General features: G+C 36.3%; 2 protein-coding genes across 3 annotated transcripts in view; one reads left to right on the top strand and one right to left on the bottom strand.

The window, feature by feature from the left end:
- Positions 1 to 13,994, top strand: part of LOC118743544 (zinc carboxypeptidase-like) — a 95,236-nt gene that overhangs the window by 68,190 nt on the left and 13,052 nt on the right. The gene's annotated exons all lie outside the window — the stretch shown is intronic.
- On the bottom strand, positions 4,793 to 5,401 carry LOC118743548 (28S ribosomal protein S18c, mitochondrial-like). Its single transcript, XM_036476311.1, has 2 exons — positions 5,282 to 5,401; positions 4,793 to 5,220 (listed from the first exon to the last, which is right to left on the bottom strand). Exons 1-2 carry the CDS (start codon positions 5,313 to 5,315, stop codon positions 4,826 to 4,828), a joined length of 429 nt encoding a protein of 142 aa, XP_036332204.1. The 5' UTR covers positions 5,316 to 5,401; the 3' UTR covers positions 4,793 to 4,825.

Genomic DNA, 13,994 nt, shown 5'->3' on the forward strand with positions numbered 1-13,994 from the left:
CTTCGGACTTTTTCTGACTATTTCTGGGAGATAAGGAACGCGCATATAATTGGCAGTGTTGGCATTTTTGGTTCATTTGTTCTTTTTTGATACAATTTCGTTCACAATATACTTTCCTACTACGCAGTTCTATTTAGTACAGTTTAGTTTCTGACAAACACTCAAATATTTTATTTTATTAAAACGAGGGATTTTCTTAACCAAAGGTACGATTATTACCATAATATTAAAATTGCTATTAAAATGTCAAGTTTTAGTCCCGAATCATAAGAAGAGGCCTCTTTTATTTATTATTAATTGGTTTTAACAGATTTTTGTTAAGTGTACCTAAAAATATGTACATACATATTTATGTTAAGAGGTTTTTTTTTACAAAATTAGCGTTATTTTCAAAAAAGAAAATGAAATTTATGGGGTTCCTTATATTAATACAGCAATATTTATTAAAAATAAAACGGGTTTAAAAATCTTTGTAAATGATAAATTTCATAAAATATTTTTATGTACAAAACATTTAAATCTATGTCGTTATATCTTTATGAACCATGCCTTTATTTCGTAAAAACGACGCAAGCAAACATGTAAATTTTCTCATGAATACAACCAAATAATTAGTCTTGAAGGCAATGTATGTATGTATGCAAGTACTATGGAAATATATAAGCCAATTAAAAAGGCGATACCATTTACAGTTGAAAGGTACGGTTTATGTTTGGTTTTCGTTTGCAGAAAATTGAACTTCCCAACACTGTGCTATATTTGGCATATGACAAATTTATCTACGAAATTCAGAAGCATGGCAAATGGCAGCATTTTCATCCCTAACACCTCGCCTTCACGAAACATAGAAAATGCCAAGGCATGAACCAAAAATACAAGATCACGCGGGCAGTAGAGTAGCCCGTTAGAATCGCATTTAGGAAAAGTTTAACGATTTTGACATTAGCCGTTTGTTTACATTTCTTTGTTGTTTACAATTTGGTGGTGGCTTTTTACTGCAATTTTCATCATTTTTGCCTTTGACAACGCGTGTACACATAAGATAAAGAATACTTTGACACAACGGCATGATTTATAGAAGAATTTGTACAATAAAAATGATTATTCATGCGTTCAACTATTTCGCAGTTTTCTCCGTTCTCTTCGTTGTTTACTTCTTACAACAAAGATGGCGTCGAGATTTCGGCAGCTAGAAAATAACGTTTTTCTTTCTTTCCTTCCCGCGTGAATTTTAGTTCGCTGCACTATGTCTATATCGTTGTAAAGCTCATACAGCTATTCGTTAAATCGTCTGCGATATTCGCCATCACCACCGCGTAAAGGTCGCCCTATCAGATGCTTTCATTGTCCATGCCTCCGCGCTATACATCAGCACAGGCATGACGAGTGACCTATAGAGTGTGATCTTTGTACGACGAGAGAGGACATTACTCCTCAATTGCCTACTTAGCCCAAAGTAGCACTTGTTGGAAAGAGTGATTCTCCGTTGGATTTCAAGACTGTTATTATTATTGGTGTTAATGCTGGTACCCAAATAAACGAATTCGTCTACTTTTTCAAGCTTGTAACTGTCAACAGTGATGTGGGTGCCAAGACGCGTATGCTCTGACTGTTTGTGTGATGACAGGAGATACTCCGTTTTGTCCCCGTTAACCAGCAGACCCATTCACTTTGCTTCTCTAACCAATCCCGAGAAGGCAGAACAGACGTAGCCTTGTTAATATCGATGTCGTCTGTATACGCCAGCAATTGTACGCTCTTGGAAAGTATTGTGCCTGAGCGGTTCAGTTCTGCGGCTCTTATTATCTTCTCCAACATCAGATTAAAGAAATCATACGAAAGGAAGTCCCCATGTCTGAAACCTCGTTTGGTATCAAACGGCTAGGAGAGGTGTTTCCCCATTCTGATGGTATCGTTTAACGTCATTTTACACAGCCGTATGAGTTTTGAGGGGATGCCAAATTCAGACATAGCGGCGTATAGGCAACTCCTTTTAGTGCTGTCAAGAGCGGCTTTAAAGTCTACAAATAGGTGGTGAGTGTCGATCCTTTTCTCTCTTTTCCAAGATTTGGCGTATTGTGAATACCTGGTCTATGGTGGATTTGCCAGGTCTAAAGCCACACTGATAAGGCCCAATCAGTTCATTGACGGTGGGCTTCAGTCTTTCACACAATACGCTCGATAAGACCTTGTAACCTATGCTTAGAAGGCTGATCCCGCGGTAGTTGGCGCGAATGGCGGGGTCACCTCTCTTGTGGCTTGGGCCACCGTACATGAATAGCTCAGCTGGCAGGCTGTCAGCTCCAGCAGCTTTGTTGTTTTTCAGCTGCGTTATTGTTATACGTACCTCGTCATAGTCAGGCGGTGGAACGTCGACTCCGTCATCACCGACTGCGGGCTCGGATTCTTCTTCTCCACAACTTTCCGTGCTGCTACCATTTAGTAGGGCGGAAAAGTGTTCCCTCCATAACTTAAGTACGCTCTAACCATCAGTTACTAGGTCACCATTATTGCTCTTACAGGAGTACGCCCCGGTCTCGAAACCCTCCGTAAGTCGCCTAACTCTCTGGTAAAATTTGCTGGCATTCCTCCTGTTGGCCAGCATTTCAAGCTCTTCGCACTCACGTATTTCCGCCTCTCTCTTATTGCGGAAAATACGTCTCGCTTCCTTCTTCAGTTCCCTATAACGGTCCCACATGGCTCGCGTTGCGCCCGATAGCAGCGTGGCCCTATAGACAGTGTCTTTTTTCTCTGCGGCTTCTTGACATTCCTCATCGTACCAGTTGTTCTTTCGGGCTCGCTGAAATCCAACTACTTCTTCGACGGCGGTACTTAATGATCGGGAAATGTAGTCCCACTGCTCGCGTATGTCGGTTTGTTGAAGAGTGCTCTCTGAGAGCAAGTATGAGAGTCGAGTACCGAAAGCGCTGGCTGTCTGTTGTGATTGCTGCGTATCTTGGCTACAACAAGATAGTCGTCGATGTCGTCCGAGTCGATGTTGGCCCTCGGAGTGTACGTACGTCTAAAACGCTTGAAGCATGCCCTATCACAACATGATCGATTTGGTTTCTCGTTTTTCGATCTGGAGACAGCCATGTAGCTTGGTGGATGTTCTTATGCTGGAACCTAGTACTACATATTATCATGTTTTGGGCCCCGGCGAAGTCGATCAGCCTCAGTCCGTTATCGGATGTTTCGTCGTGGAGGCTGAATTTTCCGACAGTGGCACCAAAGATCCCTTCCTTGCCCACCTTGGCATTAAAATCGCCAAGCACGATTTTGACATCGTGTCGGGGGCAGCGCTCATATGTACGTTCCAAGCGCTCATAGAAGAGATCCTTGGAAGCTTCATCCTTCTCTTCCGTCGGGGCATGGGTGCAGATGAGCGAGATGTTGAAGAATCTAGCTTTGATGCGGATTGTGGCTAGACGTTCGTCCACCGGGGTGAACGCCAGTACTCGGCGACGGAATCTCTCTCCAACCACGAATCCAACGCCGAATTTGCGCTTCTTTACGTGGCAACTGTAGAAGACGTCGCAAGGCTTCACGCTTACTTTTCCTCGCTCGTCCATCGCATTTCTTGGATGGGGGTGATGTCAGCCTTTGCCTTCCCGAGGACATCAACCAGCCGGGCAGAGGCACCTTCCCCATTAAGGGTCCGGATTTTCCAGGTGCATAGTCCTTAATACGTTTGCCGTGGTCGTCATCAAAAACAGGGGGTCTCATCCGAGGCTGTTTGTTCTTTTTCATTGGGTGGGGTTATAACGTGGGGGGACCCAAACCCAGCGCATGCGAAGTTTTACGCCTTCTCACCTTAGCACGCTCCAAAACGGGTGTTTGGTTGCTACCTAGCGGATACGTGGATATAAATATCCGGACGTTGTGAGCTGCGATTTGAACCGTACGCACAGGAATCGCTTCTGGGCGCTCCCAGGTGAACGGCAGTCAAAAGTTATCCACTTCTGCGCACGGAACAACTCTTACACTTTCTATAATGATGGACGTACGTATTTTAAAACCATAATACATCGAAACATAAAATATATCAAAAATCTTCTAAAAACTAACTTAAAGGGCAATAAACGCAATTGCTGATTTTGCTTTTCAGTGCTAAGACTAATTTTTCTCTCAACAGAAAATAAAAAATAGAAAACGTTGTACAAAATTTAGTGCATATTTATATAATGGAGGAAAAAAGGTTTAATATTCATTTCCAACGCAAAAGCGATACAAATATGAAACAAGCCGAAAGAAAATTAGTTGTAAAAATGAATATTCCCACTGAAAGTAGTGAAAATGACGAGGAAAACGATGACATAGATCAGGAACAGGACGCGGACATTTCCAGAGAAGCTTTATTGGAAACAAATTCAGACCGCACAGGAACTCGAAGGACGCAAACAGCACTCCAAGCAAGTGGAAGAACTAAATAGGGCGATGGCAGAGTGAAAGGTCGACTTTGCCAGAGCTTTGGAAAAAAATACAGATTACATCGCACGTTTAATAATATAGAGATGCAACTCAAAATTTACGTTTTTGGAGATTTCATTAAGCTTGATAAGTAGAATATGCTCAGTCTAAAAGGTAACCAAACTTCTCACATATGGCGAAGATATATGTCTTTCCATATGTCGTTTTGTTTACCAACTGTATGAATTGATAAAACATTAATTGCGTTTTCCCACAAAAATGAAATTTTGATATACTTCGTTATTAAACGAGCGACATTTACTTTCATTTAGCAGATAATAAATGTTTATTTCTGCCCTAATTAAATATAAATAAAACCGATTTCTTATTTGGAAGATGAGACTAAAAAACTGGTTTAGTATTTATGGGGACGTATCGGTCTCTCGGGATCAAATAGGCGTGGATCTTGCAAAAAGTCCATGTCTTTGTGATAACTCGGCATAAGGGCGCAATTCTGGGCACGTATAATTGCTTTTTCTACTTGTTCCTGCTTTTGTTTACATAAGCCAGTTATGTGCCGCCCGTATATACGTCCCGTGTATGGAGACTGGAACTGAGAGAGAAGTTTTACGTTTTTATAGTTCGGCACTATGTTGTGCTTACAAAGAATGCACACTCGACGGTCCTTCTCGAAAGGGTTGGGTATATCGATGGGTTCATCCTCCTTGGTTTGGGCCGGTGTACTAAATTGTTGTCGCATTGGTGTGGCACTAAAAAGTGGGGTTACACTTAGGCGAGTACATGTAGCAACTGCAAATTAAGTTTTTGAATAGTGAACAGTTCAATTTATAAAAATTATAATTGTATTTACCACTGCGTAGAGCAATCCTGGCTACATTTAACATTTTAAATTATATTATTATTAAATTTGCAGCCAAAATACAAACCGCCTTCGGTTAGAGCAAAATTGTACAAAATTTCTTAATAGTCAAAATCAGCTGTTTTTTACGTTTTGGCAGTGGGATATGCATGAACGTAACGTTTACGTTGGTTGTGTGTGCGTTCTGCAATAGACCACAGTTAGATGGCGCAAAAAAGTTTTGGTTGTTAACTTGACTATGACAGCGCACAGTATACAGTAAACCCAAGAATGATAGAATACAAGCCATACATCGAGTTTACGGCATTAACTGTATCTTTTGATTGGTTACTGCATTACTTACTTTTATTAAGATTTTTGTATGCATTTGTCGGTGAGTCCTTGTAGTATTATTTGTGAAAAATCGTTTTTACTAATTTCCCCATTTCAATAGATTTTTTTTTGGCCTAAAAATATCCCTTTGTGCGGCATTAAAATGGTGTTTTGAAACCGTAGTTGGACCTTTTATCTAGAATGATATAGACACTTCTCAATCTGGGTAGTATCAACGTTCTTGATTGCTTCTCTTTGTGTGAACTATTCCATGGATTTAGTACATCACATTACTCTTATTAGCGTCAAAATCTTTATTTACGTTTCTAATTATTATTTATTACATTGCCTGTAAATCCTTAAAGCTCTATGTTATTGTTAGTGTTTGTCTTTCAATACTAAATAATCCTTAAAATGTTTAGCTTCTACATATCTAATTTGAATAAGAAATAATAAATTATGCTTAAAACTTATCAATTTAAATGGCTCTTTTATTTTTCAAATAGGCATATATCAAAAGTAATTTTTAATCTTATGTATGTATTAAAAAAAAAACTACCAAAAAGGGTAATTCTTTTTAATATTCTGGCCTTTACCCTTTAAAAAATCTAAGGGCCGAACACCTCCAATAAGGTAGTGTTAAATCTTCCTTCTCGCTCTTATTACTTCACCTGGTATTGTTCCACCATGGGTTTTACCCATGATTCAATAATGAAAGGTTTTGTAAGAAAAACTTTCTCTCACTCTAATTTTATCAATGACACTCCCACCCTGCTCCTAAAAACAAAAACAGTGATATTTCTTTTCCAAATTTCTTTGCCAGTTTTAGGAACATTTTTAAATTTTTAGTAGCGAAGTTTTTACCTTTTAAATTTGAAAAAATGTTTCTTCTGCATTCGCTGGCGACAACAAAAAAAAAATGGGTGAGAATCGTTGGCCTACAGGAATTCAATGTAGGATAAAGAGACGATATTGCCTTAAATGTCGCATAGTTGTGTTTTTGTCGACATTCGTGGAGACCTATTGATTCTGCCAAGTCGCTGTAAAGTAAAGCGCGCAATGGTTCTGGTAAATGAGTCAACGAAGATATTAACCTACACAACCATATCCTGCAGTGGAATTCTGACAATGGCTACGCTAAATTTGCATTGCTAAAATTCTCTAAATTAAAAGCATTGGGGTTTAAAAGTACGCAATATGGAACCGTCCGTCGTTCGGCACGAAGCGCCAATCGCGACTGTGTAAGCCAATGTTTAATATTCTGACGGCGGCATAAACAAACACACCAAAAAAGTAGTTCAAAGTGGCCACCCATTTTCGAGTTATGCGCCGTCTGTCGTACGCAACTTTTGTATATATGTACATGCATACATTCATTGAAATATTTATTTTTAATAACAATCAAATTCAATAATTAAACAAAATTCGTTTTTTTTTTAAACTACCACCATTCACTATTATCCCCACCTTTTTGCGGAATTTAGCTACCATTTTAGGAAGTGTGATTGAATTCTTCCCCTTTTTTCCTGCTTCCAAAAACCATCCCTGTGGGTGGGAGTTTCAAATTTTAGAAAAAAGCTACTTACAAAACCTTGATTATTGAATCATGGGTTTTACCCATGGTGAAATAAATATAAGGTGATGTCACTTACATAACCTCACTTTTTCTGCATGCCAATTGCGGTCATGCATTTGAGGGTAGTAGAAAAAGGGTGAAAAGATTAGGATTAGTTTTACGCTTTTTGGGTACTATTTTGAATACTGATTTTTAATATAGATGTACATATACATCCATCAGTAGACTCCACACCAGTTAAATGAAGCTTGCATTCATAAAATATATTTGCTGTAAACCAGTATAATTAGAGTTTCATTTTTTTGCTCAAAAGAAATTCTTATTACTTAGTTTTTATTTTTTCAATCACATTTAATGATTATAATTACTATTAAGTCTTATTTTTATACCTTAATATTATTATTTGTAAAACTTAAAAGGCCACACAGCCGTACCACACACATATGATGTTGGTTAAAACTTAAAAAGTATTACCGTTCTCTTTATTTAATTATTCTCAAATTCTAATAAATATAGCATATTATCCCGTATGGAGTTTTATTTGTATTTTTTTCCTTAAGTTCTCAAGTATGTGTATATGCGTACTTAGCTTTTAAATATCTTAACTTTAAAGGGAATTTTATTACAACCTTTTTTTCGTTACCATTTTAAAATTACATTTCTTAATTCTAGCAGTTTATAAAATAATTATACGTGTAAGTTGCTAGACCAAAGTGCATCATCATAGCCATCTGAGGCATTGCTCCAATAATCAGGCAGGTTCTGCAATTTACTTCCGAGCGAATTTCAATCCCTGCAAATTTGAATTCAAAGCGAATTTGTTTAAAATTCAGTCGGAAGTGAATTATAGAAACTGCTTGAATATGTTGGATATGAATAGTATATATTTAAAAAAAAATTTATTTACAAAATCATTCAAATTATCGCTCAGATTTTCCAATGAATTTGAAACGAAAAGTCAAAACGAAAGCGAAAAAAAGAATCAGTGATACCACGCATATTTTTTCACAAAATTGTCTGCTCCATCTTTCGTTCTATTTTGCCCAGAAATGAAATTTAAATAGAGTAGGCATTACTGTAACGCTGGTATGCGGAAATTGACAAAATTACAACAACCACCCTCTAAGTGACAACACCTTATTATTATTTCACCATGGCTGCATTTCTTTATTCATTCTGAATGTTTGGAATAAACTTTTTTGTTTACTTGTTCTTTAGAACGTTCCTGATGATATGTTAACGCACATTTCAAACGCATTCTGCTTATTCTGGCTGTGAAATGGGATTATCCGGAATGTATAAAGAAACGCAGCCCATGGGTTTTACCCATGATAAAACATTACAAGGTAAACTCATAATCTCAATTCGTCGGCCATGACATTTTTTCTGACGTTTGCAAGCATTTTAAAACCATATAAAATTGAAAAAAAAAAAATTTAAATTTTTCACAATTGTTGTTGTTTGAGATTGGAAATGGGAATGTGTGTGTGAGTTTGAGTTTTGAATTTTTTTTACCTTGCGATGTTTTCATCATGGGGCATGGTGGAATAATAACAAGGTGTTGTCAGTAGAGACGTGTTTGTTGTAATTTTGACAAAATCGGCATGCTTATTTCCAATGATGCTTCTTTACCTTTTTATTCTACAAAACATAAGGAAAATAGTAGTAATATTACTCCGGTGCTGTATTTCGTTGGAAAGTATGTGTAGTCATCACTGTTTCTTGTATCTATTCTTTATTTTCTCAAATTGTAAAGCTGAAAATTTTGCTCTTATTTGGAAAATTTTGAACAATATTCAATTAAATATATAATATCAAGCAATAATTAAGTTCGTGGTGAATATTTTAAGAGGCTAATGTGAGTGTTCATATGCTAAAAGCGTTTTTGTAGTTTTTATAAAATATGTGCACATCGGAATATACAAGTGGCTTTTACAAATGGGAACTGCCTTGAATCTTTTTTTAAAGCATTTGCGACCTGCATTGCTCCCATTAGTGGCGTTCCAAATGCTTTACGATTTGTAGCTTTTACAGGATTTGCAGAAAAAGCTGTTTTCGCCATTAATAAACCTTATGGATGGTGGCCACTTATAATAGCTTCCTGTAAAAACCTGCAAATCGTCAAGCATCTGGAACGCAACTATTGTATTTGATTTTTTTTTTGCTGACGCCCCACATTTGCTAAAACTTTTCCGCAATCACTTTTTAGACACTGGGTTCGTTTTTAGAAATAAAATAATAACGTCGCTGACGATTTTACAAACAATGCAGTGTACATCATCGTCGGACATGTCCATCACTCATAAATTGACCGAAAAACATTTAACGGTCCACCATTCTGGTCGACAGAAAGTAGGCCCTGCCGTGCAGCTATTTTCAAATAACACAGCAAGTGTCATCAGACGTTGCTACGAAATGGGCGTGGACCTGTATAATCCGCTCGATACCGCTGATATAATTGAATTTGTCAATGACTGGTTTGACCTAATGAACTCAAAGCTTACCACAGTGCAAAACTTCCCTCCCATAAAGCCATACGGAGTAGAATTAGAAGAACAGAATACAATTTTAGCCGCAATGGATGCACTCGTTCTTGATATAAGGGCTACAAATAAAAGGACACTGTTGCCATTCCAGAAAGGGATTTTGATGAGCAACAAATCACTTAGAGAGCTATACCTCTATGTACAAAATAAGTTTGGTTTCAGTTATATTCTTACTTATAGACTAAACCAAGACATTTTAGAAAATTTCTTCGGTGCGATGCGAGCAAAAGGTGGGTTACATGACCATCCGAGCCCCATGCAATTCATGTATAGGCTACGCAAATATATTCTTGGTAAGATATGTTTATCCAAAACCTGAAATAATTCACAATATACTTATTACATATGTATGTATATACTTTCAAATGTATTATGAATTTTTATTTGTATTTATAAAGCACAAAATACGGAATTACTTTCGGGTCGACGAAATGTGGCTGCAGACACAACGGATTGGCTTCCGCTTAGAGATATTCCGCATTCTGAAAGTCCATCCGGATATCTCACAGAATCCGATGCTTCCATCGTCGCTGTGGACGACTATGGGGTGGAAAATGATATAGACCAATTTCATGAAGACGCGGTCGAATATCTCGCTGGATATATTATCCGGAAGCTAAAATTGTATGAAGAAGCGTCCGCGGAAACTACTTTTACCTGGGTAGACCAGATTTCAAGAGGATATTTAATTAAACCAAGCTCCAGTTTTGTGGAGGAATTAAAAAAGTTGGAGAGAGTATTCATGAACATTAATGGCTGCAAAATTTTTACCGGCAGTAATTATATGGCAAAGATGTTGACATCATCCTCGAGCTCTCAATTGCCGGAAACAATAAAATAATTTTTTTTTAAATGCAGAATGCACTTTCGAATTAAGGATTTAAATAAATCTTTATAATATATATATAAAGACCCTAATTCTAAAATCGTCTTCTTCATTGGATCAAACTTTAATGTCGGAAATTTCTTTTTTGAGCAACACAATTTTTAATCTGGGGTAAAAGTTTGTACTATTCAAGCATGCATGTACATATATTAACATAAGTCAACGTTTTCTCAGAAATAGTCATTTACTATTAGTTATAAAACTAAATCAAAAACGAAAAGCATGCTTATAAACTTTAATTTACGTATGTTTCATACATTTGTTATTAATTATTTATTTATTTATTTATTTATGCTTATAAACTTTAATTTACGTATTTGTCATACATTAATTGAAATAGTACCAAAAACGGATTCAAAACGGCCATAAATTTCCTCCATTTTCTACTACTTTAAAATGCGTGACCGGAATAGACCTGCCGAAAAAGTGAGGTTAAGTTACTGACAACACCTTGTTATTATTACACCATGATCATGGGGTAAAGCCATGATAAAAATATAGTAAGGTAGAACCGCTGAGAGTCACTTTTAAAATTCTTGACGTTTCCAAACAATTTAATTTTTAAATTTACCCAGCCAGCAAGAAAACGTAGATTTTACGAACATTATGTTTTACGAGGGATTCTCATATCGCCAAAAAGTTAGAGAAAAGCTCGTAAACGATAAAACAAAAAAAATATAATAGAAAGAGGCTTGTAGTAATTTGTCAGCACAAGAAAAAATTTTAGTTTTGTTGACAATTTTTCTTCAATCACAATATTTTATAAGTAAGTAGTTTGTTAAATATTCAATTTAAGAAAATTGTTAAGTATGTGATTTATTGGCAGACTGGTGCAAACGCAAAGGACGACCTACCACTTTCTTTTATAATTAAACTTCTTGTAAGTAGCTACTACATATGTAATTCAAAAATACAAATTAATTTAACGAGTTTCTTCGAGCAATTATTTCACAGGCTGCGCGGAGCAACACTAAAGGATTTTAACGTTTAACTCTCCTATAGCGCTGTTGGTTTGGCAACGACTGCGGCAATAAGAAGTACGGATAATAATATTATTTATTACCACTTTTTACTTAATTAAATTTTCTGATTTCCAATGGAGTTTAATCTTTCACTTTATTTTCTTAGGTGCTTTTCGTCAAAAATTTAACTCCGACGAAGAAGTTTTTATTTCCGTTTCAAAGAAGCACTTCCAATATGCACACGACCGGCAAAAAAATTGGCAGCCTATCGGCAAAAAGATAAAAAATAAATTCAGCTACCTTATAATATATATTAAACCCCTCTTATTTAATTGTTAATTTGTTAATAGATAGTTTGTTAATATTTATTTATCTGGAAATATCTTCACATATACAGTGCTGGGAAAAAATATTGGCACAGAGAATTTTTCGCCATGAATGCAAAGTTTTTATTCTGATTTCTTCTCTAATTGTTTTTTATAAAAATTTAGTTAGTATGAAGTTCTACTTTCAAATCAGATTTTTTAGAAAAATTCTAAGTATGCAGTTTTATAGCCCATTTAATTTTAGTATAATAAAGTGCTCGCTTGAATAGCTAGAAAACCTCTTTGTTTTTTGGCAATTTTTTATACGCAGTTTCTTCCATACAAAAAAAAAATGGCGCACATGGAAGAACATGTGCGAAAAGAAATTCAAGTAAAAAACTTTGCATACATTGCGAAAAATTCTCTGTGCCAATACTTTGATCCGGCACTATAAATATTTATTAATTATAATTCCATTCAATAAAAGAACTACAATAATTTGAATTAATTAAAAACAGTAGATAAAGCAGTGTAAAAAAACGCCTTTTTAACGTAAATTAATCGTTTACGAGACTCGTTAACAATTAAAAAACGGACGTAAAAATATTCGCATACGAATGCTTTTTCGATCCGTTTACGACAGTTCGTAGGCGATGAACAATTTAAAGCGAAAAAGTGCTCGAAAAAGAGTCGTAAACGGCTATCATAAATGATTTTTAATCCGGTTTTTCTTCGAGAAATTATCCAATTACGAGTTTGTTTACGATGATTTTGCTGGCTGGGTACTCACAAACTCACACACACATTTTCATTTTCAATCTCAAGCAACAACAATTTCGAACAATTTCATTTTTTTATTTTCACTTTTATATGATTTTAAAATGTTGGCAAACTTCAAAAAAAAAAATCATGGCCGACAAATTGAGAGAACGGTTCTACCTTGCTATATTTTTATCATGGGTAAAGCATCTAATCTATGTATAGTCAGGCGGCAATCAGGGTCTTACGCTTATTGATGGTGCCCCAAAATTGGCCAATGGTTAACTGATCGCCTCTTCAGTAGCGTCCGATTATTTCTACTGGCGTGTTAGGGTAGGTGAAATCAGCTCCACAGTACACGCATTTGGTTGACTTTTTGACAGTGCCTTCAAAAAGATGTTTACGTGGAATGAACTCAACACTTTCCACAAATCTGACGGTATTCGCGAGACTAATATTGAAGTATCTCGGCTCTTTAGCAGGGATGCCGTTCGAAATCATTTGGTGCAATAAAAGGCAAACTTCATAACATTCTGGTGTTTTCCCAACAGACCCAACCGAAATGAAAAAAAAAAAATTTGCACAAAAGTGGGTGAACTTTTTTTCGAAGCTTATTTGATAGAGCGATGCAGCAAGCCTTTGAAAACAATAAAAACAATTTATTTTGAGCTTGTTCTAGTCAAAATTAAAATGGCTAATACATACATACATTCATCTTTTAAGGATGTAGACTGCATTGTAAATGAGTTTGTTTAATATCACATTTAGTACACGGGTACTACGGGTATCTTTTCACTGCTGCTTTAACAAAACAGGCGATAAGCAGTTGCCAATATGTTTTTCCATTGCCATGCAAGCACATCCACTCACCTCCTATACATTACATCCGACTTGAATTAAATTAAATGTGATTGGCAATAAATTTTCATGCTTTACAAATCACATGCATCCCCCATTCTTTGACATCTCACTCATTTTTTTTTATCTATTACTTAGGTGAGTATTTTTTCCTATTTAGAATATTTTGGCGGGAAATTTTCAACTTTTTTTAACACAATTTTCTTGCCGAACGTACTCGCGATATGCAAATTATGCGCTAACCCTAAACAACTTGTTAAATTCATGCTCATCAATGTTACACCTTCAAAGAAGCAACCTGGTGCTGGGGTACTCCTCAAGCCTTTCGACTATCAATGCTATCAATGGGCTCATCAACCAGGTCTCTGGTGTATCGAAGGTGACGCAATTTGTTTGCAATGAAATTTATGTGCTGTTCCAGTGTGCAATTTGATTATGCACATGCGAACAAGTAGACGTACATATGTATGTGTGAATGTTGATATAAACATTTAAGGGGG

The sequence above is a fragment of the Rhagoletis pomonella genome, unplaced genomic scaffold (genome assembly GCF_013731165.1).
Source record: "Rhagoletis pomonella isolate Grant_MI unplaced genomic scaffold, Rhpom_1.0 Rhpom_scaffold_00007, whole genome shotgun sequence".
NCBI classification, from domain to species: Eukaryota; Metazoa; Arthropoda; class Insecta; order Diptera; family Tephritidae; genus Rhagoletis; species Rhagoletis pomonella.